Source organism: Clarias gariepinus, chromosome 15, assembly GCF_024256425.1.
Source record: "Clarias gariepinus isolate MV-2021 ecotype Netherlands chromosome 15, CGAR_prim_01v2, whole genome shotgun sequence".
NCBI lineage: Eukaryota > Metazoa > Chordata > Actinopteri > Siluriformes > Clariidae > Clarias > Clarias gariepinus.
Genome location: NC_071114.1, coordinates 31,982,431 through 32,008,504, shown reverse-complemented (window position 1 = coordinate 32,008,504; position 26,074 = coordinate 31,982,431). Strand labels below are relative to the sequence as shown.

General features: G+C 41.3%; 1 protein-coding gene across 1 annotated transcript in view; it reads left to right on the top strand.

Annotated features, from left to right (window-relative positions):
* Positions 1 to 8,180: 8,180 nt before the first annotated feature.
* LOC128542741 (MORC family CW-type zinc finger protein 4-like) overlaps positions 8,181 to 26,074 on the top strand; it is a 40,542-nt gene continuing 22,648 nt past the window's right edge. The window contains exon 1 of the mRNA XM_053512713.1: positions 8,181 to 8,267. Within this exon, the coding sequence (XP_053368688.1) occupies positions 8,193 to 8,267 (75 nt within the window). The 5' untranslated portion in view covers positions 8,181 to 8,192. The remainder of the gene's footprint in view (positions 8,268 to 26,074) is intronic.

Sequence of the window (26,074 nt, the reverse complement as noted above, 5' to 3'; positions counted from 1 at the left end):
AAAACAGGAAAGCTAGTGTTATTAGTTTAGTTTTTTTAATGTCACAATTCCTACCCTCCTCCTTTACCCGGGCTTGGGACCGGCAAAAGTGACCCAAATGAGACACTTTGGCAGAGTTTTTTTTTGTTGTTGTTTGTTTGTTTTTCTGTTGATGTTTTTTTTGCTTGTTTTTTTATCTTTATAATCTTATAATCCACTTAGAACATTTAAACATGAACAGTTTAACCATAACATTGTAACATTTTTTAAATACCATCTACATTAACAATTTAACAGAGTAGTCCAAATTTTTTTGTTTTTTCCACACCCCCCTCAACACTAACAGTAGTTAACACTAGGGGGGGGTGGGGGGCTCCTGCGAGTGCTTTGGGACGGGGGAGGGGTCGGCGGCGGCAGCTGCTGTGGCAAGTTGAGAAGAGTCAGTACAGACAGTACATCAGTCTCAAAAAGTCTCCAGTAACACAAGAAAAAGTCGCCAGATTTGTCTAGAGGTGTAGACTGGTTGTGTAGTGGTGCAGGGTGGGGGTGCAGGATGGAGGTGTAGAGCTGCAGGGTGGAGGAGATGTGGTGCAGGATGGAGGTGTAGAGTTGCAGGATGGAGGTGTAGTGGTGCAGGATGGAGGTGCAGGATGGAGGTGTAGAGGTGCAGGATGGAGGTGCAGTGGTGCAAGATGGAGGTGCAGGATGGAGGTGTAGTGGTGCAGATTGGAGGTGTAGTGGTGCAGGATGGAGGTGTAGTGGTGCAGGGTGGAGGTGTAGTGGTGCAGGATGGAGGTGCAGGATGGAGGTGTAGAGGTGCAGGATGGAGGTGTAGAGATGCAGGGTGGAGGTGTAGAGGTGCAGGGTGGAGGTGCAGTGGTGCAGGATGGAGGTGCAGGATGGAGGTGTAGAGGTGCAGGTTGGAGGTGTAGTGGTGCAGGATGGAGGTGTAGTGGTGCAGGATGGAGGTGTAGAGGTGCAGGGTGGAGGTGCAGTGGTGCAGGATGGAGGTGTAGTGGTGCAGGGTGGAGGTGTAGTGGTGCAGGGTGGAGGTGTAGTGGTGCAGGGTGGAGGTGTAGTGGTGCAGGATGGAGGTGTAGTGGTGCAGGATGGAGGTGCAGGATGGAGGTGTAGAGGTGCAGGATGGAGGTGTAGACGTGCAGGGTGGAGGTGTAGAGGTGCAGGGTGGAGGTGTAGTGGTGCAGGATGGAGGTGCAGGATGGAGGTGTAGTGGTGCAGGGTGGAGGTGTAGAGGTGCAGGGTGGAGGTGTAGAGGTGCAGGGTGGAGGTGCAGTGGTGCAGGATGGAGGTGCAGGATGGAGGTGTAGTGGTGCAGGATGGAGGTGTAGAGATGCAGGGTGGAGGTGTAGAGGTGCAGGGTGGAGGTGTAGAGGTGCAGGGTGGAGGTGCAGTGGTGCAGGGTGGAGGTGTAGTGGTGCAGGGTGGAGGTGTAGAGGTGCAGGGTGGAGGTGCAGTGGTGCAGGATGGAGGTGTAGTGGTGCAGGATGGAGGTGCAGTGGTGCAGGATGGAGGTGCAGTGGTGCAGGGTGGAGGTGTAGTGGTGCAGGGTGGAGGTGTAGAGGTGCAGGGTGGAGGTGTTGTGGTGCAGGATGGAGGTGTAGAGTTGCAGGATGGAGGTGTAGTGGTGCAGGATGGAGGTGTAGAGGTGCAGGATGGAGGTGTAGAGGTGCAGGGTGGAGGTGTAGTGGTGCAGGATGGAGGTGTAGAGGTGCAGGATGGAGGTGTAGTGGTGCAGGATGGAGGTGTAGAGGTGCAGGGTGGAGGTGTAGTGGTGCAGGATGGAGGTGTAGTGGTGCAGGATGGAGGTGCAGGATGGAGGTGTAGAGGTGCAGGGTGGAGGTGCAGTGGTGCAGGATGGAGGTGCGAGATGGAGGTGTAGCGGTGCAGGATGGAGGTGTAGAGATGCAGGGTGGAGGTGTAGAGGTGCAGGGTGGAGGTGCAGGATGGAGGTGCAGGATGGAGGTGTAGCGGTGCAGGATGGAGGTGTAGAGATGCAGGGTGGAGGTGTAGAGGTGCAGGGTGGAGGTGCAGTGGTGCAGGGTGGAGGTGTAGTGGTGCAGGATGGAGGTGTAGTGGTGCAGGATGGAGGTGTAGAGGTGCAGGATGGAGGTGTAGTGGTGCAGGATGGAGGTGTAGAGGTGCAGGATGGAGGTGTAGTGGTGCAGGATGGAGGTGTAGTGGTGCAGGATGGAGGTGTAGTGGTGCAGGATGGAGGTGTAGAGGTGCAGGATGGAGGTGTAGTGGTGCAGGATGGAGGTGTAGTGGTGCAGGATGGAGGTGTAGTGGTGCAGGATGGAGGTGTAGTGGTGCAGGATGGAGGTGTAGAGGTGCAGGGTGGAGGTGTAGAGGTGCAGGATGGAGGTGTAGAGGTGCAGGATGGAGGTGTAGTGGTGCAGGATGGAGGTGTAGTGGTGCAGGATGGAGGTGTAGTGGTGCAGGATGGAGGTGTAGTGGTGCAGGATGGAGGTGTAGTGGTGCAGGATGGAGGTGTAGAGGTGCAGGATGGAGGTGTAGTGGTGCAGGATGGAGGTGTAGAGGTGCAGGGTGGAGGTGCAGTGGTGCAGGGTGGAGGTGTAGTGGTGCAGGGTGGAGGTGTAGAGGTGCAGGGTGGAGGTGCAGTGGTGCAGGATGGAGGTGTAGTGGTGCAGGATGGGGGTGTAATGATGCAGGATGGAGAGAGCTCCGGCAGGGAGCGTGCAGGTGTAATGTGGTGTTGGGTGCAGTGAGCCCCAGTGTGCAGCAGTCAGGTGCTGCAGAGGGGCAGATGGGAGCCAACCCACTATAGAGAATAGTGAAACAACTGAAGATGAGCAGACAAGAGACTCACGAACAGACAGTGAACAGGTGATAGTTAAAAAAACAAAACAAGGGAAGTTAAATGATGGGTCATACAGGGAAAAAAGGGCTAAGGAATGTGAAGAGGTGGAGAGGGCTGAAGAGCCCAGAGCAAAAAGAACGACTCGGAACACTCAGAAGGAATCGGTCTCACTGGGGGGATTTAATAGCATGGGTGGGGCAAGTAGTATGGAAGGACTAACATTACCCTTAGAGCAAGATGATGATTTCATAGATGAGGATTGTAAGGAAGACAGGTATTCTGTTATATCAGACATTAGTGTGTCACAATTTGGGGGAGAACAACAACTCTACACACTTAAGGACAGAAAAGAATATTTGAGAAAAACTTATAAAAAACCAATAATATTGAAGACCATTTCACAGATGTTAAAAAATTTATAGCATCAGTGGCACATTTACAGCGTACCACAAGTCATGATCTCCTGAGTAAAAAAATGAGATGGCGTTTAAAAGATCATATAATAAAATGGCAGCGGGCTCATCCCAAACAAAAATGAACACACCACACTGGGTGCTCTCTGTTGTTCTGATCAAATCTCATCACACGGGTGTTGTCTTTCTGTATACAGCTGTTCTCATGTGCCTCTCTTTCCTCTTACCGCTCTTCTTCATGGATAGGTTAAGAGTAGGTACCTTAAACATTAACGGGGGCAGGGATAGGAAAAGACAAGCCGTAGTCGTACAATACATTAAACAGAAAAACATAGATGTTGCTTTCCTACAAGAAACACACAGTGACAAAGACAACATGACAGAGTGGCAGATGAGGTGGGAAGACCAACTCTTTTTTAGCCATGGAACAAATTTTAGTACCGGGGTAGCAATTTTAATGTCAAAAAGATTAAAAGTAAATGTAACTAGAAGCATTGAGATAGAACAGGGCCGTGTAATAATGCTACAAGCCGAGATTGAAGGGCAAAACTTTTTGTTCTTAAATGTTTATGCCTCTAATAAAGGAAGTGAGAGAGTGAAAACATTTAATAAAATAAAAGACGCAATCACACAACACAGTGACAACCACATTGTAGTCATGGGTGGAGATTGGAACTGTACAGAAGACTTTACAGTAGACAGGAACACAGAAGAACCGCACTCTCAATCTTCTGATGCATTAAACAACATGATCAAAACATGTGGCCTAGTAGACCCCTGGAGAGAAAAGAACCAGGGAACAAAACAATACACATGGATAAAAACCACTGAAGAAAGAATAAGTGCTGCAAGACTAGATAGATTTTATGTTACAAAAACTTACAGAAATAAAATCCTAAAGAGCTCTATTCATCCTAGTGGTTTTTCCGACCACCACATGGCTACAATAGATCTTACACTGTCTGAAAAAACAAAACCTCGTTTTTACTGGTGTTTTAACTCAAAACTGCTCCAAGATCAAAATTTCTGTTTTAAATTTCTAATCTTTTGGGAAGAATGGAGAAGAAGGAAAGGGGAGTTTGCATCCTTAGGCACATGGTGGGAGGTGGGAAAAGTACATATAAAAATATTTTGCCAGTAATATACAGCATACACAAATGCAATAAAAAAAAAGGGCAGTTGAACAATTGGAGAGGGAGATAACAAACCTAGAAAATGAGATACTTGCTAAAAACGAAGGGGAAAAAAGAAACTCCTTAGAACAAAAAAAGAAGGCACTAAGCTCCTTTTTACATGAACAGGCCAAAGGAGTCCTCATAAGATCACAAATCTCCAACATCAAAGACATTGATGCCCCAACAACCTATTTCTTCAAACTGGAACGGAAAAGCCGACGCCAGAACCAAATGCTGTACTTAAAACGCCCGGGTGGCAGCACAACTACATCGTGTGAAGAAATGAGAGAAATTGCAGTGGATTTTTATAAAGACCTTTACCACAAAGAAACCACCGACCCGCAATGCAGTGAAGAATTAATGAAGGATCTACCAAAACTAACAGAAGAGCAAAGTGAAGCATTAGACACGGACATCGAACTTCAGGAACTAAATACAGCAGTAAAACAACTCTCTACTGGTCGAGCACCGGGCATTGATGGTCTCCCAGTCGAATTTTACAAACAGTTCTGGGAAACACTGGGAGCAGATTTACACGAGGTTTTTAACTGGTCTTTTAACAACGGAAAACTACCTACAAGCTGCACACGGGCGGCTTTATCTCTGCTTCCGAAAAAAGGAGACTTGGGTGTTTTAAAAAACTGGAGACCTGTGGCTCTTTTATGCACGGACTATAAAATATCATCAAAATGTTTGTCAAACAGACTAAAAGAACACATAGGCAAAATAATACACACAAGTCAGACTTACTGCATACCTGGACGCACAAAAATGGACAATGTTTTTACAGTACGTGACATGATAGAATTGTGTAAAATGAATTCTTATGACTTCGTTTTTTTATCTCTAGACCAAGAAAAAGCCTTCGACAGAGTGGACCACACGTACTTATTTAACACACTAAAGGCATTTGGAATGGGAACAAGGTTCACAGCGTGGGTCAAGCTTTTATACACAGAAGCATGCATCATACTAAAAGTTGGAGGAGGGCTTAGTTATCCTTTTAAGATACAACGAGGGATTAGACAAGGGTGCCCACTGTCAGGGCAATTACATAGCTTGGCCATTGAACCACTTTTACACCAACTGAGAAAAAACATGAACGGGTTATCAGAATATGGCATGCCAAATAAAGTAGTGACATCGGCTTACGCAGACGACATACTGGTCTTTATCACCAAACAAGAAGACATGCATGTCCTCTCCAATAGCCTAAGAAAGTATCAGGCCGCATCCTCAGCACGTGTCAATTGGAGCAAATGCGAAAGTCTAATAGCAGGTCAGTGGAAAGAAAAACAGATTCCCAAACTCCCAGAGAACCTGCAATGGGGAAGAACAGGAATTAAATACCTGGGAATATTTTTAGGGGACGAGGACTACATGCAGAAAAACTGGGAGGGAGTGGTGGAGAAGGTAAGTGCAAAGTTGTCAAAATGGACCTGGGTCCTGCCCCAGCTGTCCTACAGGGGGAGAGTACTGGTCGCCAACAATTTGGTCGCCTCGATGCTGTGGCATAAGTTCACAGCTCTTGACCCCCCGGAAACAACTGTCAGAGAGATTCAGAAAAGGATGGTGGATTTTTTCTGGAATGGACAGCACTGGACACGGGCGCCAGTTCTCTACCTGGCGTTACAGGAGGGAGGCCAGGGCTTAATCGATTTACAGAGCCGAATAAAAACTTTCCGACTTCAGACAGCACAAAGACTGCTTTATGAGAATGAGACAACATGGACTCACACAGCATGTCAGTTACTTCAAAAAGTCAAGGATCTAAAATATGACAGACACTTGTTCATCATGAACTTAAATAAGATCAACACATCTAAAACGTCAAAGTTCTATCAGACAGTTTTGAAGGCGTTTTCTTCACTCTTGAAAATCAGCAGAACGGGAGACCAGCCATGCCTCTGTGTAAACCAAGAACCACTTTTCAACAACTCACTGATTCCAGCAAAAATCCTAACACAAAGGAACCTACGCCAGCGCTTCCAAAAAGCTGGAATTATGAAACTTGGGGACTTGAGGGCTGTTAGAACATGGAAACCCACAGCTACGCTTGGGGAGGAGACAAAAATTCTGTCTCATCGTATACTGCAGAGAATAATGGGAGAAGTGATTCTAGCGCTGCCTCAAGAGTTTAAGGAGACCTTAAAACGGGACTCCGGAGGGGACCAGCAACCTTTCCCCCCTCTCTCTATCTCAGCAGCAGCAGAACGACTAGAAACCAACGGAGGAATACTGTCTTTCAAGATACCACAACTAACGGACTTTGAAAATGCCACCAAGAGAGCTTTATACTTCACCAGTGTGAAGGTGACCCATCAGAACTCTCTGGCTGGGGTAAAGGAATCGAGATGGTCGGATCTGCTGGCACCAGGCTCTTCCCCACGAGGTAGGTGGAGATCCCTGTACAAACCCCCTGCGGAGAAGCGTACGGCTGATCTGCAGTGGAGGATCGTGCATGGGGCCGTGGCCACAAACAGACAAGTAGCACATATCGACCCCACCGTAGCTACAACATGCCCCTTCTGTGGGAGCGATGAAACTATAGAGCACCTCTTTTTAAGATGTGAAAGGTTAGGGCCAATGTTCAACACCCTAAGAGAATGGACAGCAAGTTTTGAGCAAGCATTAACAGAAGACTTGTACATTTTTGGCCCAAAATACTCAGTTGACAACAAAAAAAAGATCTGCATAACAAACTTTTTAATTGGCAAAGCAAAACTGGCCACATGGCTCACAAGAAAAAACAAAATAAAAAACGATGGCACCCTAAATCCAGAAAACATGCTTAAAATCCTCGTAAAAACCAGATTAAAAATTGAATTCGCATATGCAACAATGACACAGAAGCTGCAGGATTTCCATGAAGTTTGGGGACTAGGGGAAATTTTATGTAGTGTAGAAAATAAATAGCTTTTTTTAACCTTCTAATATAAAATTTATGCACAGTATATGGAAATGTCATCTTATTTCATTTTATTTATTAACCATTTATTGTATTTTGGGCGTGTCAGTGCTGTTTTATGAACTCGTGATGATTTTACTTTACTACTGTTTTACATGGACTATAAGATATTTGTGCTCCTTTTGGACTATGACAAAATCAAACCAATATAGACTGATATCCTGTGATTATACTTTTATCGATGCTTTCTGTCTACTATATAGGTTCTATTTATTTATTCATTTATTTATTTTTTTCTTACACTTACTTATTCATGAATGTTAAAGGTCCTACACATTATATTTTTCATTAAATTTTAATATGATCTTTAGGCTCCTAATGAAAAGTTTGTATTATACGTTAATTAAAAATTCAAAAGGATTGTGTAAAAAAAAAAACCACTTCTTTTACCTGGTAAAAACTAGCTCTGTTCTCAGCAACCTGTTTCAGTACATGCTCATTTAAATGCTCATGACCTCTGCTGAGTCGTCGTCGTCCCCCCCCCCCGTTCTGTGGGGCGTGACACGTAGGGTATAGCGACGGAAGTGTAGTCCAGTGCGGGCAATGCTGTGGACTGCATTGCCCACAAAGCATTGCCACAACGCAGTGCTTTGTGGGTAATGCAGTCCAAACTGGAAAACGCTGGAATATAGAGCCCGAGCCTGTTTTCTTCAGTCGTTTTTGGTTTGATTTAAGTACGGAACCTACGCGGAAGTTTGTAATATCGCCTGACAACGCAGAAATTAAAAGAATGGACATGCATCGACTCGATTTGTCTTTCTCATCACTGCATGGGCATGAATTAATGGGAAAAACTTACCGAGAGAGATACGGACGCGATGTGTTTACTGATGTGTTTACATGACTTCTTAATCTTCGACAGACATCGTTATAAACCATCTAACGTAACAAAGGTAAGCATAATATAGTTTTCCGACTACGTACACAGTTTGCAACTAGACAATCACTTTAATGCATTGTTTATTATAAACGGGCGATTAGGGATTATATAGAGACGGATCTTTTTGGCCGCAGTGTCAAAATTTCTTTTTTCTATCTTTTCACTTGTGTTAGGCAACTGTTTCTTTGGACCGAACCTGTGCAGGTCGTGTACCTGCCAGTTCTTTACTGGTAGGATGGCCTCAGGCGTGAGGAATTTAGACTTCCTCACACGGCGTCATGGTGTAAAGATTGTGTCGAAAGCAAGTGTAGAGGATTGTAGTTTAGCAGTAGGAGAAGTGGTTGGATGTGAGAATGTGGTTTCCGCGTCGAGAATGAACAACGCGATTGTTGTTTTTATGAAAACTACCGAATTAGCGAATATTGTGGTTGAGAGTGGTGTTGTGGTTGACAATGCGTTCGTTCCAGTGTTGCCGTTGTCTTTGCCGTCAAAAAAAGTCATACTTTCAAATGTGCCGCCTTTCATTAAAAATGATGTACTTGCACCAGTGTTAGAGAGATATGGGAAGCTGGTTTCACCAATAAAGATGATTCAAATTGGTTGTAAATCACCTTTATTGAAACATGTAGTGTCGTTCAGACGCTTCGTGTATATGGTTTTAAATGAAAGCCGGGAGGATTTAGATCTGACGTTTAATCTCAAACCTGATGAATTTAACTACGTGATTTTTGCTACAACAAATAATATGAAGTGTCTGAGTTGCAGTGAGTTAGGGCATCTTGTAAGAGCTTGCCCAAGGAAGGACGATAAGTCCAAACAGAATGCCGTACCAGTATTAGCCGAGAGAACAGGTGTGATTGAAGGGGAGACTGTTAGAATGGAGCTACCTTCAGTATCTGATGCTGTTGAGGAGAACAGTGCAAATACAACCAAAGATGTTAACCCAGCGGTTGCATCAGGTGACACAGCAGCCTCAAAACAAATGGATAGTGAAGGGACTGCAGTAGTGGCTATGGAGGAAGCTCTTGTAACAAATAAGATACAGTCAAGTAATGGTTTAGGGGACATGCAGAGTTCCGATAAGAGTCAGGACATGGAGCTGGAAGGAGATCAAGATTTAAAGGAACAGGATGAGTGTGTTTTTAAGACACCACAAAAGAGGGGAATGAAACAACGACACTATAGTAAATTAAAAAAAGGGGAAAATGTCAATCCAAGTTAAACTGACACGGAGAGCGAAACTGACCTTTCTGAATGCAGTGTTTCCTTTGACCTTTCCCAAGATGATTCTTTAAATCAATCTTACACTGTAGATGACATTAAAATCTTTTTGAGAAAAACTAAGAGTGCAAGAAATGTGCACATTTCTAAATATTTTCCGGATTTTTTAAGAGTGAGGGTCTTTTTTCTGATCAAGAGGTCTTTAGGTTGAAAAAGATCCTCACTAAAGTTAGTTCTCAACTAGGCATTAATGTTGATGAGGACAAGAAATAAATCTATAATTTCTTGATGTATTTCTTTTTTTTCTTTTTTGTTGTTGTTTTTGTGTTTCCTGGGGTCCGTTCTTCGTACGTCGCTAACTCAGTTAGCTGGATTTGATTGTTGTGGATTTGTCCTGATCTTGGATTGTTTCGTTCTTCGATGCGCTTCTAGCATTTGTTGTCATAGCAACATATCCGTAAGCTTGAACCTGCTCGGGAGCAGCTTTATTTCTTGTAAACAGGATTTAGCCTGCGCTCCTGCCGGGTTATGATTGGTTGAAATGGCGAGGTCACATCTGATTGGTTAAAGAGCATGACCGACTCACGTGGAAAAAGAAAAGTATATGCCCCCTGCCATGGACTCCCCCCCACTCACACACACACACATAATCGCTATCAAATATTATATATGAACATAAATTCATAGGTTTATTATTATCAAATATGATATTACTATTATAATAAACCCTAGGCACGAGACAGCCGTCAAGACCATTAATACAAATTCTTGTATAATGTTCATTTTGTAACACATTTATTTTTCAGGGGTTTGTCATAAAAATATGCTAATAAATATTTATATATATATATATATATTAAAAATTTATATTTTATAATGATAAATTGGACGAAACTAATTTTATTATAAAATAAACAATATAAAACTATACATAATATTTCTATTTTTTCATATACAACATATTTATTTTCATATTGCTTATTTTATTTTATTGTCTCATGTAATTTGTAATTTGTAAACCATTAACCTATAAATTAATGTTCTAATATAATATTTGATAGCGATTATGTAGGGGGGGCAATCCATGGCAGGGGGGCATTTCAGCGCATAACACGTGTTACAAAAAAAAGTTGAGCCGGTCTTTTTCCATTTCGTCAACCAATCGGAGGGCTTGTGATCAGTGTTTCTACTGTCGATGCATATCGCCTTTTAAACCAACGCACGAGCGCGCAATAATCCTAGACAACTCAATCCAGATATACTAATCATCAACAACAGGTGAGCTCGAAGAACCGACTTAGCCGGATCGTAATTAGCACGATGTTCTCATCTTAGATGTGTCAATTCATCTCGGATGTGTCAAGCGACGTTCGAAGAACGGACCCCTGTACTGCTTTTTCATTTTGATGAGAAGTTTTCATGTTGCTTCTTTAAATCTAAATGGAGCACGAGAGGAAAAGAAAAGGTTTGAATTATATGAATTAATAAAGATTAAGAAAATTGACATATTACTTGCACAAGAAACACATAGTGACACTTTGAATGAAGCTGAATGGGCAAAGGAATTAGATGGTTTATCTGTCTGTAGTCATAACACATCTCTAAGTGGAGGTGTGGCTATTCTGTTTTCAAACAGCTTTATACCAATTTCCTATCAGGTAGAAGAAATCGTTAAAGGAAGGTGTTTAAAGATAAGAGCTCAATTTGAAAATCAATTTTATGTCTTTGTATGTGTTTATGCTCCTACTAATGCGGTTGAAAGAATGTGCTTTTTAAACACATTATGTAAGGTTATAAATGATTGTAATGCTGAAGATCTGTTCTTGTTGGGAGGAGATTTTAATTGTACAGGAAATGAAGCCGATAGAAATCATATCGAACCTCATATAGCTTCTCGAAAGAGGTTAAACCAATTAATTGAAACACATGATTTAGTGGATATCTGGAAAAATTTCCATAAGACACACAGACAATATACTTGGGCCCATTCTTATAACAACATGTTGTCTTTAGCAAGACTGGACAGATTCTATGGTTTTAGTCACCAACTGAGTATTTTTAGTGATTGTTACATCATTCCAGTTGGTTTTTCAGACCATAGTTTAATTCAGTGTTCCCTAACTTTGGAATCCATTAAGCCTAAGAGTGCATTGTGGCATTTTAATAATAATTTATTAACTGATTCGAAGTTTAGAGATATTTTTTCCTTTTTTTGGAAGAATTTTAGAACCCAAAAATCTGAGTTTCAGTCCTTGCAGCAATGGTGGGACTTTGGGAAGGTACAAATCAAACAACTGAGTCAACAGTATTCTTACAACATCACTAGAGATCTAAATGATTCAATGGTACATTTAGAAGAAGATATAAAGAAGCTTCAAGAATCTATTGATACTGAACAAAATCTAGAGCTTTTTAAGATCTTAACTGAAAAAAAGAAAGCTTTGTCTAAACTTTTAAACTGGAAAGCACAAGGGGCCCTGATCAGATCTCGGTTTCAAAATATAGAGTGGATGGATATACCCACAAAATTCTTTTTTAATTTGGAGAAAAGAAATGGTCAAAAAAGATGCATTTATGGCTTACGTTCTAAGGAGGGTGCACTTTTGTCTGACCATATTGGAATCCGTAGAAGAGCAGTAGAGTTTTATGAAGAACTGTATAGTAGTGAGCTTGCATACAGGTCACACAGTGATATGGGGTTCTTGGAGGGTCTACCTCAGATATCAGATGATGCCAATGGAGAGCTCGGTAGGGCATTGTCCTTGGAGGAGCTACAAATAGCTCTTCAGAGCATGGAAAGTGGCAGAGTACCAGGTATAGATGGCCTATCTGTAGACTTTTATAAGTCTTTTTGGCCTGAGATTGGTACGGATCTGCTCGCTGTCATCAATGAGAGCCTGAATTGTGGAAGACTTCCACTGAGCTGCCGCAGAGCAGTTCTCACACTACTGCCGAAAAAAGGCAACCTGAATGATATCAAGAACTGGAGACCGGTCTCATTGCTGTGCAGTGATTATAAAATTCTCTCTAAGACGTTAGCAAATAGATTAAGTAAAGTTTTAGATGAAATTATTCATTCTGATCAGACCTATTGTGTTCCAGGTAGGCAAATCTTTGATAATGTTGCGTTCGTTAGAGATTTTCTTGACATTGGTAAGCTATTAGATATAGATTTTGGTTTAATATCAATAGATCAAGAAAAAGCTTTTGATAGAGTAGAACACTTTTATTTATGGGATGTTTTAAAAGCTTTTGGTTTTAATGAGGACTTTATTGATAAGTTAAAAGTCTTATATTGTGATGTTGAAAGTCTATTGAAGGTTAATGGTGACTTATGTGCTCCCTTTAGAGTTTGTAGAGGGATTAGGCAGGGGTGCGCTCTGTCCGGTATGCTATACAGTTTAGCAATTGAACCTTTATTAAAAAAATTTAGAGCTGAATTAAAAGGTGTCAGTATCCCTAATTGTGAGAGTGTGTTTAAATTATCTGCCTATGCTGATGACATTGTTATTTTTATTGATGGGCAAGGAGATGTACTGAAAATAACAGACATTTTAAGAGATTTTATGTCAATTTCTTCAGCTAAGGTAAACGGGGACAAGAGCGAGGCTTTTTTATTTGGTAAATGGACAAATGGTCACCCTACTCTCCCTGGGGGGTTAAAATGGAGTAAAACTGGGTTTAAATACCTTGGTGTTTACCCAGGGGATGATTTAACTGTTAGAAAAAATTTTGAAGGTGTAGAAGAAAAGATTGTAGGTCGTCTGAATAAGTGGAAGTTTTTAATCTCTTACATGTCATATAGAGGACGGGTTTTAATTATCAATAATCTAGCAGCATCCACTCTTTGGCATTGGCTAAATTGCATTGATCCCCCACCACTTCTTTTAAAAAAAGTCCAATCCATTCTTGTTAACTTCTTTTGGGACAATCTGCACTGGGTCCCACAAAGTGTATTGTTTTTATCCAAAGATGAAGGGGGGCAAGGCCTGATTCATTTACAGAGTAGAGCGGCAGCTTTTAGGATTAATTTTGCACAAAGGTTTATCAACACGTCTATAAATGAAAATTGGAGCCGGGCTGCTGCTGTTATTTTAAGGCAATATGAAGGGTTGGGCCTAGACAAGTCCTTGTTTTGGATGGACCCCAAAAAATTGGATCGTTTTAAATCACCTGTTTATTATTGTAATTTGTTTAAGGTTTGGTCGCATTTTAAAGTATCGAGAAGTGAAAAGACTGACTCCTTGTACTGGACTCTTCAAGAACCACTGATTTTTGGTTCTCGCCTAGATGTGTCAAATGAAAAGTTTCTTCCTGTTTTGACAGACTTATTAATCAAGTGCCGGGTTGTCAACCTTGAAAGTTTAATTTCTATTGTTGGACCTGACTTTTCCAACTGCAATGCAATGGCGGAAAGATTAAATCTGAAGTCATTAAGGATAATAACTCAGTTGTTGGCGAAATCGAAGGAAATCATCACGGAAAAGGAGTCTAAGATGCTCAAAGACTTTATAGAAGGGCGGATTCTGCCCCGGAAGGAGGACTGTTTTCCAAACCTGTGTTTGGTTCCTGACCTGGAGTCGTGTAATGGTTTCTTTTTAAGGACTACCAATTTATTATTGTCGGGAGAGAAAAGAGCTTCTAGCAAAATGTTGTACAAGAGTTGTGTGAAAGTCTTTAATAAGAAGAGTCTCGATGGAAAAATAGATACACCTTGGCGCAATGTTTTGCATTTAAGTGTGGTTGATAGACCTGAGTGGGGGGCACTATATAAGTCACAATTAAGTAAGAAAACAGGTGATTTACAATGGAGAATTCTACATGGTATTGTTGCGGTCAATGCATTTGTCTCAATAATGAATCATGAAGTTAGTCAAAAATGTCTTTTCTGTTCACAACGAGAAACTGTGTTTCATGCTTTTATGTTTTGTAGGAGGTTGAGTCCTCTGTTTTCCTTGATGCAGGATTTTTTTATATGTTTTGATAAGTTGTTTTCTATGAAAACTTTTATTTGTGGTTTTAAGTACTCAAGAAAACGTTCCTTTGAATGTCAATTAATTAATTTTTTGCTGGGTCAGGCAAAAATGGCAATTTATTTAAGGAGAAAAAGGAAAATGGAAGGAAATGTGAACACCGATGTGATAATGATCTTTTCAATTTTGGTTAAATCTAGAATTTTAATTGACTTTCATTATTACAAAGCAACAAATAATGTATCTTTTTTTGAACAAAGATGGTGTGTTAAAAATGTTGTTTGTAACATCATTGAAAATGTTTTGACTTTTAATAGTCTGTTGTAACCCCCCCCCCCCATTGTGTTTCTATGTTTTTATGTTTTTGTTTGCATTGTATTAAAATGGAGTTTTAAATTCTCAATTCTCTCTCTCCATCTCTCTCTATCTCTCTCTCTCTCGCTCTCTGTCTCTCCCGCTCTCTGTCTCTCCATCTCTCTTCCTCTCCATCTCTTCATCTCTCTGTCTCTCTCTCTTCCTCTCTCTGTCTCTCTGTCTCTCCCGCTCTCTGTCTTTCCATCTCTCCTCCTCTCTCTGTCTCTTTCTCTCGCTCTCTCTCTGTCTCTCTCGCTCTCTGTCTCTCCATCTCTCTCTGTCTCTCTCTCTCTCTCTGTCTCTCCATCTCTCTCTGTCTCTCTCTCGCTCTCTGTCTCTCCATCTCTCTTTCTTTTTTACAGTGTAACACCGTGAGACATGACCGTTAGTTACTCTGTGTTTATTCATCTCTGTGTAAATATGTGGATAATTAGCTTTGATGCTAACATTAATGATGTTTGTGTGATAAGCAGTGGGGCTGTTTGTATACAGGTTGATGAATTTGAAGAAGAGATGAGTGAAATTAGTTCATTCTCTTCAAGGGGAGTAAAGTATTCTAGGTTCTGATCTGACATGGCTAGATTAACATCTGCATCAATTACATTGTTCGGTTTCAAAACCTCAATTTTGGCTACAGCATGAAATAAAAATCTAGGATTATTTTTGTTATTTTCTATAAGAGTGGAGAGATATGTTGATCTAGCTACACTAAGAGACACTATCATGGACATATTTGGAATGCTTAACTTGAGCTGAGTCACTTGTAGGCTGTAAACATGTCATTAGTACTATTTTGACACATCTGTATGTGAAAAGTAGAGGGGGAACATTATCTGGCCATCAGGATGTGTTTCTGCTGCTATAAAGGACATAATTATAATGTTCAAACTTCACTAAATCAGCTGATTCACTTTTGCTGTGTAAACAAGTGTGCATAATAATAATAATAATAATGTAAGTTTCCATTATTTCTTATGGGAAAATTAAATGTGGTTTATGAGTGTTTTGGAATACGAGCCCACTTCCGGAACGAATTATGCTCATAATCCGAGGTTCCACTGTACATAAAGTATAATAAACAATTTAAGGCACAAAAAAGGCATATCTTTAATTAAGACAATACATTTACAAATTAGACAAATAAAATATGCACAAATTTTAACAGGAAAAGATTTTAGATTTTAACACTGAGCAGTCACCATACTCATATTAAAATTGTCTATCATATTTTTTCAGACCCATCGTATCACTTCAAGCGGGATGCTTAAGGTACTTAAAGTATAATAAAAAACAATTTAAGGCACAAAAAGAAGGCATATCTTTAATTAAGACAATATATTTACAAATTAGACAAAAAAAAATATGCACAAATTTTAAAATGTGCTCACTGGCCACTTTAAAAAGAGAAAGTTCTCAATCATTTGGCATTTGAATGCCAACCTCTTTAAGCTGCTCTGTTAAGCTTTCTTCTGTTCTTCTCTTGAGTGTCTCGAAAGTTACCATTGTACGATTTTCAATCGTTGTGTTCCTTTGTGTGTGGGTTATGAAAAAGTAATTTGCTCAAACACTCTGTCTTCGCACAATTCCCGTACAGATGATTCACTTCATTCAAGTCTGCATCTTTTAAATTAAACAGCTCTTTACATTTTAAACAAGGACGTTTTTCTTCATAAACATTTTTTTCCCAGTCTCGAATGTATGCCTGGCACTTCACTGACTCTGGGAATGAAATACTATCACCAGAACCTTCTAAAGTAAATGACATAACTGCACGAGAGACAAACTCGTGCCATGTTTTAAGACAAGATTGGTCAATCATAATTCGCTTTGCATTGTCTTTTCGGCAGGAAAGAGATGCCCCAAAATATGCCTGTGGTGTTGAGTCTGAACTGGAACCTGAATCAGAACACACACAGATTACAGTTGCCTCCAGTGTGTAATATTGTTGATATTTGCTGCCTGGTTTGTGGAGCGGATTTGGGAATTTCATTTTATCCAGCAGAATCAGAAGCTGTTTTTTTGATTTCCTCTTCAGTTTTATAAAGTGTCTCCATCTAAATAAAAAAATGAAACAACAACAAAGTAATCAAATGTAACTGAATTAAAACATAAAATATTCACTACAAACAAAAAAAAAAAATCACAATCACACTGATACTCTTTATTGTGAATAATGACAATGAAACTTCTTAACAATGAAAGCCTTTGTAATTGTTTTTTCCTTTAACTAATACTTTATTAAAGTATGTTTGATTTTAATACAAAACTCCATGGGTGCCATATCATGACCACTGTGCTCTGACCCCACTTTTCAAACAAGCTAGACAAGAAAAATACAAGAAAATAATTTCACTTTGCTGTAATGTACAGTACTGTGCCAAAGTCCCCCCCCCCCATTTCTTCATATAAAAATAAATTAAAAATTACAGTATGTAGATTCAATTAAAGAAATGGAGACAAGTGTTTTACTGTGACAGACTGCAAAGCTTCTAAAGATACAACTTAAAAACTGGGTGTTTATGTACCGTCCTCAGCAGCAATCTCATTTCCCTTCTCGTCTGTTCCAATCACTCAGCATTCAGCATCACCAGTAAACTAATCATCGGCCTGATCATCTGTCATCACCTGCACCTGTGTCTCACTGGTTCACTATAAGTTATATATATATATATTTTTTTTAACGCTTGAATAATTTATGGGTCCCTGTGTGGCTTAACAAACAAAAAAAATGTTCCCCTGAAACTGCTCAGGTACAGGGACTGGACTGAAAATAAAAGCCAAAAAAAGTACTTCATGCAGTCTAGAGACCTATTTGTCAAGTCTACATTAAAATTACAAGAAGGTCTGGCTCTTTGAAAACAAAATATGGTAGCGTTTCTACGCCGGGAAGAATGCTGGAGAGACGAGTGAGCTTATTTGCTACCCAATGCAAATGGCTGGGAGTACTTTATTAAGCACACAGCATGTCAGGCATGAGCAGCACCTTCACTCAGGAGCCTACATCCAATTCAGCACTAGCTTGAACTGGAGCACATTTCACACGTCACACACCCCTCACACAAACAGGGCCGAAGCCACCAACCCAAACACCTTTCCCCAACATGGTGAACACACACCGACATTCCCGCAAGGCATGCTGGTCGTCAGCCGCCGCCCCGCCCACGCCACACTGCCCCCACCCGAGCTGTGACCGTCCCTGGTCACCATGACGAACTCCGTTTCGGAGGCATGGAGGCGGTCGGCGCTGGCGGTGGGAACGCCGGCGTCCTTTGGCAGGTGAGGGGTGAACGCGAATGCAGTCCTGAGGCGATCCGGCCTCCAGAGTTCGATGGTTCCCCGGCGTGCGGCTGGTGAGGCGCAAGACGGTCCCGGTGGGGCAAAACTCGTGCCCGCCCTGCCAACCGCACCCGGTAGATGACATCGGAGAGCCGAGCTGGCTGTGAGTGTCCACGCCCATTCGCCCCATAGGTGCCCCCACCCAAAAGTCTTGCAGCGGTGCCCGCGAGCGCTGGGTGGGGCCCTTCTGCCTGGCGATGAGCGGTTCACAGTTCCACAACCCGTGGGAAGCAGTGGAGCCGGTGTCCACGAGCGCCCGCAGTAAGACGCCGTCCGGCACACAGTCGATGTAAAGCCCCGCGGGGCTCCCCAACCGTCCACCCGGCGCTAGTTTAGCGGCTGCTGGTGTACGCTGTCCCTCAGGCCTGAGAACGTTGAAGTGGTAGTCCGGCGGTCCCTGGCCTCGGCGTCGTCGCGGAATCTCGGAAGCGGTGTCGAGGCCTAGCCGCGACGGGTAGCCCTGTCCCCGGCTAGGTTCACCTACCGAGCGCCACTGAGCTGCGGGCGGTCGCTCGGCTCTTTCGCCGCGATGTGCCGCCGATATGGGCTCAGCGCGCTCGGCCTCGCGCAGCAGCATGTCGCTTTGCCGGCTAACGGCGCACGGAGCTGTATCTTGCTCCGGCGCTTGCGCAGCGCCAGCCTCTGCCCCGAGATCAAGCGCCGGGATTTTCTGCTTCCCGCTCCGCGTTGGTGGACGTGGTGTGCTCGCGCTAGCTCCGCCAGGAAAGCGCTTTTGGATTTTTAGAAGGTCCTCCTTTGTGCGCTCGAACCCGTTATTCTCCATCCCACTTCTGACACCAATGTAGCGTTTCTACGCCGGGAAGAATGCTGGAGAGACGAGTGAGCTTATTTGCTACCCAATGCAAATGGCTGGGAGTACTTTATTAAGCACACAGCATGTCAGGCATGAGCAGCACCTTCACTCAGGAGCCTACATCCAATTCAGCACTAGCTTGAACTGGAGCACATTTCACACGTCACACACCCCTCACACAAACAGGGCCGAAGCCACCAACCCAAACACCTTTCCCCAACATGGTGAACACACACCGACATTCCCGCAAGGCATGCTGGTCGTCAGCCGCCGCCCCGCCCACGCCACAATATGAAGAAATGAGGGGTGACTCAAGACTTTTGTGCATTACTGTATATGTAACCAATAAAGACTTCACCGGGATCTCCTGTGCATGACTCTCTTCAAGTGATTCCACAGGCTTTTGAAAGCATGTAGATCTGTGGACTGACTGGGCCAATGCGTCCTAGTTTTACTTTTCAGCTCTCTAGATTTCTAATTAAATATTACTAATAAATATTTGATTCCACTTTTTGGGCAGTTTCATTCAGTGAACCTTTATTTACATGTGTCAAAACTTTCATTATTACTGCTATTCCTTCCGATCGACCGCGTGCTCCACCAACAAGGACCAGCACGGCGGAACCAGTAATGCTACCTCAGATCCATCTGGTAGGGATGGATGTATGGCAACTACAGATCAAATTCTATCAGAAATTAAATCTGTGGCCTCACGTGTTAAGAATATGGACGAATTGCTCAAAACGCGGCTGGACATGATTGACAGAGCTCTGGGCGACATAAAAACATCTGTGGCGTCGGTTGAGCTCTCTCTTTCTAACCTATCTAATCGGATGACCGACTTATAAAGACGCGTGGATGAGGCCACTGAGGACAGTTACAGCAACCATGACACTCAGCTTTTCGCAATGCAAAAGACGGTGGATATGTTACAGCTAAAAGAACCGGAGAACCGCGGACGTCGGAAAAATTTGAAGATCGTCAGTCTCCTGGAGAAAGCAGAGGCTTCTATCCTGCTCGCGGTCTTTCTTCAGAATCTTATCCTGACTTTAGTCGGCCTACCCGCTGACTTCCTGCCGCTGGAGATTGAACGCACTCATCGGACTTTGGCTCCAAGCCCGCTGGCGAACAAGCCAGTGTCCTGGTTTGATTCCTCCGGTACACTCAGAAGGAAGAGGTGCTTAAGGCAGCTTTAAAGAAGCGCGATATCCCCTACAATGGCTCTAGCTTACGGTTTTATTCTGACCTGTCTGCGGAGGTTTCGTGCAAACGCCGCAAGTTTGATGCCGTGGGGAAACTGATGGCCTGTCGTAACATATATCGAGGCTTTGCTTATCCAGCATGGCTCCGCTGTTTTTATAATGGGCAGATCCGCCTTTTTGCCAGTCACAGCTGAGACAGCTGCCGCTTTCATGGAAAATCTTGACTGAGGTATTTTTTTCATTTGTTTTCATTTGTATTGGAGGAACGTAGACTTGACTTTCACCGAGTCCCCGCCTTCACTCTTTATAGTTTTGAATGACTGTGCAATTCATTGGAACTGAGTTATTATTATTACTATTATTATCTTTCCTTTGTCTTTTATTATTATTAACTTATTTGTACTGTTATTGATCTTAAAACGTTACGCATAAAAGGTTTCAGTTGCCTTAAGTACACCTTTTATTTATCTAAAGGGGACCCGGATTTGAGTTTTTTATTTAACCCAAGGTTTGGACGTTGTCTCTAGCGACTAAGCTGTTATTGTGGTCTCTCAGTTGAGTTAGGACTACGGTATGTTTAATATGTTTGGTGACTTCATTAGGGGTGGTTTTGGTCTGTCGTTTTTACAGTTGACCTTGTAAAACAAAAACATGAAACACAGTCAACTCTCTGCCATCTTAATTTTCAATCGGTTGCTTTTCATGACTGGGTCACTTAAACTAGTTTCCTGGATTGTCCAAGGGATTGGCCATGTAATGAAAAGGAACAAAATTTTAACTCATCTGAAAAAACAAAAGCCCGACATAGTACTGCTCCAGGAAACTAAACTGTCTGATACTAAAATCTTAAAGCTTAGGAGAGATTGGGTGGATCAGGTTCATTTCTCCTCTTACTCTCAGAATAAGAGAGGGGTGACCATTCTTATAACTTTGAATCTACCTTTTAGCCTAGAGCACGAGGAACCAGATCCTGAAGGAAGATTTATGATGATTATAGGCTAGATTTATAATATAACATCATATAACAATTCTAAATGTTTGTGCACAAAATTCCGACCCGCCTGATTTTATATCACAAATTATTTTATTGTTGAATTATTATTGTAAGTCTAGGTTTTCTAGCTGGAGACTTCAATTGTGTAATGAATGCCGCTCTAGATAAATCTTCGTCTGCAAATGTATGGAATCCCAAATCATCTAAGGTTCTTAACAAATTATGCATATATACAGGTTTGATAGATACTGTACATGGCGCCAATTAAATCCTAAAGTGAGGGATTATACATTTTACTTACACCCCCATAATTCTTATTCTCGGCTTGATTACTTTTTTATCCCTAAGCAATTTTTGAATGCGATCCAGTCCTGTCGTATTGACAGTATTACTCTGTCAGATCATGCAGCAGTACATTTGCAGATAGATCCTGCTTTCACTATTCCTAGAACCTCATACTGGAGGTTTAATACATCTCTCTTAAACCGTAAAGCTTTTTGTCCTTTTGTTTCAGACTGTTTATCTCAATTCTGGTTTGATAATAGAGATTCCCCAGTATCTTTCGCCATAATTTGGAATCCCCTACAGTTTCAAATTTAAAAGCGAATGCAAGAACCAATCTAAGTGTGGACCATACCAGTCACATTCAGAAGCTTTTGCTCTTTACTAAACAAAAATATTACGAATTTGGCAATAAATCCAGCCGATTGCTTGCTCACCAACTAAAAAAGAGTTGAGAGTTAAATGAGAGTGATAAAAATTTAAGAGACCCTTTTACTATAAATGGAACTTTTAGGGATTTTTATACATCTTTTTATATCTCGGAATTAGATGTGACGGGACTAGACATTGACGCCTATCTTATTGTCGATTTCAGAGGAAGATCGATCTAGCTTAAATGCTCCCTTTACAGTGGAGGAGATCTGGGCACCCATTCAGTCTATACCGAACGGAAAATGCTTTACCCGGATGGCTTTACATTGGAAGTTTTTTTTATTTTTAATTCTGGCCTAAAATCCACCCAATTTTTATACCTGCTGTTAATAATATTTGGGAAGGCGAAATACCTCCCTCTTGGAAACAAGCTTCTATTAGCTTGCTCTTAAAAAAAGCTAAAAATCCCCTTGACTGCTCATCCTATAGACCAATTAGTCTGCTTAATGTGGACTATAAGATAGTCAAAAGCATTGGCTCGCAGACTCGAAAAGATCCTTTCTGAAGTTATAAATCCTGATCAGGCAGATTTTGTGAGATCTAGATGCGGTATGGACAACGTTCGCCGTGCTCACTGTTTTTTTTTTTTTATCAAAGTCTTTTTTATGGTAAATATTAACAAGTTACATATACATACATACATTGTACACTATTTTTTTCTAACCGTACCCCTCCCCCCACCCCACAAAAAAAGGCAGTCAGCAGAAAAAGAAAAAGGGAAAAAATAAATAAATAAATAAATTGCACATCAAACAGAAAAGGAAGCAAAAGAAGTATTAGAAACAAAGACTAAAAAAGCAATCTTTTATTACAGATCTAATTGATCTGCATCTATATTTTCAAAATGGCTTATAAATGGTTGCCAGGTATAATAAATTTTCTGAGTCGATCGCTTTATAGAATAGCGAATCTTTTCTAGATGAAGAAAATACAAGACCTCTTTAATCCAGCGAGTACCCACTGGTGGCGACGACTCCTTCCACTTAATCAGGATCAGTCTCCTAGCGAGAAAGAAGCTGAAGGCGATCATATTGGCCTTGGCGTCATTCAAGCGGGCACCACTTGAGTCAACACCAAAAAGTGCAATAAATAGGGATGGTTCTAATGGTATTTGGCAAGGTATCAAAAATAAAACTCCCAAAATTGTATAGCTTTGGGCATGTCCAGAACATATGTAGTAGCGTAGCTGGTTCCTGCTTACATCGGTCACATGTGGGATCAAAGTCCTCTCTAATCCTTGCCGGTTTTACCTTGGACCAGTGAAGCCGGTGAACAATTTTAAACTGAATGACTGTATGTTTGAGGCAAACTGATGATGAGTAAATTCTATGTATTATCTTTTGCCACAGTTTATCTGAAATTTGTTATTTTATATCATTTTCCCATTTGCCTTTAAGTATATCTAATGTGTCTGAGTTACTTGTGTTTAATAACTTGTATACAGCACTAATCATCTGTTTGGCATCTGATTTACAGCTCTAAACAGAATCTAAAAGGGATGGAGAAGGAGACAAAGGGAAGGAGTCAGAGTTACAGGAAATGAAATTCCTCAGCTGGAGATATCTATACAAATGTGTCCTGGGAATGTTAAACTTTTGTACAAGTTGTTCAAATGAGCCAAAGATATTGTCAATGTAAAGATCGTATAATGAAACAATACCACACTTAAACCAAACCAAAGCATTATCCGTGTAAGACGGAGCAAACATACAGTGTCCATTTAATGGTGCTATCAAGGGTAGATCAGTAAGCTTAAAATGATTCCAAATTTTAACTGAGTTTATAACTAGTGGGTTTGAGGTAAGAGAAGATGTGGGTTGTTTTTGTGGCAATTTAGCACATAATAATGATGAGAGAGATATTGATCAGAGAGAGCAGCCCAGTAATAATAAAGAAAGTTTGGAAGTGCCATTCCACCCGATTCACAAGGCCTATGTAGGACACTTTGTTTAATACGTGGTTGTTTTTTATTCCAGATAAAGGTAGAAATCTGACTACTTAAGTTATTGAAAAAAGATTTTGTTAAAAAGATTGGAAGACACTGAAATTGGTAAAGGAATTTTTGGAAACGGATTCATTTTAATTGTGTTTATTCTTTTGCCCAAAGAGAGAGGTAGCAAGTCCCATCTTTCAAGGTCTAATTTTGTTTTGGAAAGTAGAACCTGATAATTCGCCTTGTACAGATCTGCATGGTTATGTGTAACCCAAACTCCTAGATATTTGATTTTTCTAGGACTAATCTTAAAAGTAGTTGAATCAGGAAACTGCACTATATTGTTTTTAATGTTTTTAATTGGCATCATTTCACTTTTTTGTAGATTAACCTTGTAGCCAGATATTTCACCAAAGTCTTTCAGTAAATCCACAAGTTTTGGTAGGCTATGAGGAGGATCGGATATGAAAAGCAGCATGTCGTCAGCATACAGGGAAACTTTGTGTTCCCCCCCACAAGAGATACCTTTAATATTGGCATTTTCCCTTAATGCGATAGCCAATGGTTCAATAGCCACAGCAAAGAGAAGAGGTGACAAAGGACACCCCTGTCTAGTACCACGCTGAAGCTCAAAGAAAGGGGATAAGTTGTTATTTGTCCGAACGGCAGCCAGTGGGGATGAGTATAGCACTTTTATCCATGATATAAATTTAGGGCCGAAACCAAATTTACCAAGAGTGTAAAAAAGAAAATCCCAATTCACTCGATCAAATGCTTTTTCCGTGTCTAGGGAAATAATTGTTTCCAAAGTGTCAGATAGAGCCTAATATTAAAAAAAGAATATCTGTTTTTTTATAAAGCCTGTTTGATCACGTGAAATAACACAATGCATAACTTTCTCCAGACGGCGGGCCAAAACTTTTGCTAAGATTTTCGTATCTGTATTCAACAGTGAAATTGGACGATATGAACTACAGTCAAGAGGATTCTTTTCTTTCTTTAAAATTAAGGATATAACTGCTTGCCGCATAGTTGGAGGTAAGGAACCAGAAGAAAAGCTTTCCCGGGAAACTGACGCCAACGGAGAAAGAGCTGATTGGAAAAGGTTTTAAAAAATTCTGATGGATATCCGTCTGGTCCAGGTGATTTACCAGATTGCATACTTTGGATTGCTAGGGCTATTTCTGTATCAGATATAGACTCATCTAATTGTAATGCTGTATCTGCACTAATTGTAGGAATACCTAAATTTTGAAAAAAGACCTCTAATGTCGAGGTGTCAACAGCTGAAGGAGCAGTAAATAGTGATTTATAATAGTGTAGGAAACAGCTATTGATAGTTAAATTATCAGTACACTTGATACCATGATCATTTTTAATTTCAGGTATAGCTTGTTTAGCCGAGCGCTGCTGCAACAGATTGGCCAACAGTCTACCCATTTTTTCCCCGTGCTCATAAAATGAGGAGCGTGATTTTAAAACCAGATATTCTGCTTGTTTTGTCGAAATTAAATTATATTCCGCTTGTAATAATAAGCGTTGTTTAAGTATGGTTGGTGTAGGTGACACACTGCATATTGAATCCAATTTCTTTATCTTATCTGCTAATTTTGTAAATTGTTCCCTGGTCTCCTTATTTTGTTTTGCACAGAAAGAAATAATCTGCCCCCTTAGATATGCCTTTAAGGATTCCCAAACTGTAGAAGATGACATACCTGGAGTTTGATTGACATTTAAAAAAAACTCTATCTCTGAACTCATAAAGCTCAGAAACTTCTCATCTGACAGAAGTGAGGAGTTAAATCTTCAAGGACGATAGTTAGGCCCTGCACTGGGGATATGGATTGACAGAGTCAGTGGAGAGTGGTCTGATATCACTATGGCTTTATAATCCGAATCTGTTACAAGAGGCAGAAGCCTTTTATCTACAAGAAAATAATCTATGCGTGAAAAAGTAGAATGTACTGGAGAATAAAATGAGTATTTTTTTGTAGTAGGATTTCGAAAACGCCAAACATGAAAGTTAACAAAAAAACCTTCATCATCCCAATTGGGTGCATACACATTGGCTAGAATAAGTGGGAGCCCGTATACTTGCCCAACTACAATAATATAGCGGCCAGCAGTGTCTGCATCTACAGTAGTTGCTACAAATGGTAAGTTTTTATTAATCAGGATAGCAGCCCCCCTGGCCTTTGAGCGGAAGTTGGAGTGATATACTTGTCCGATCCACCCCTCCCTTAATTTAGATTGATCACATGTGCGTAAATGGGTCTCTT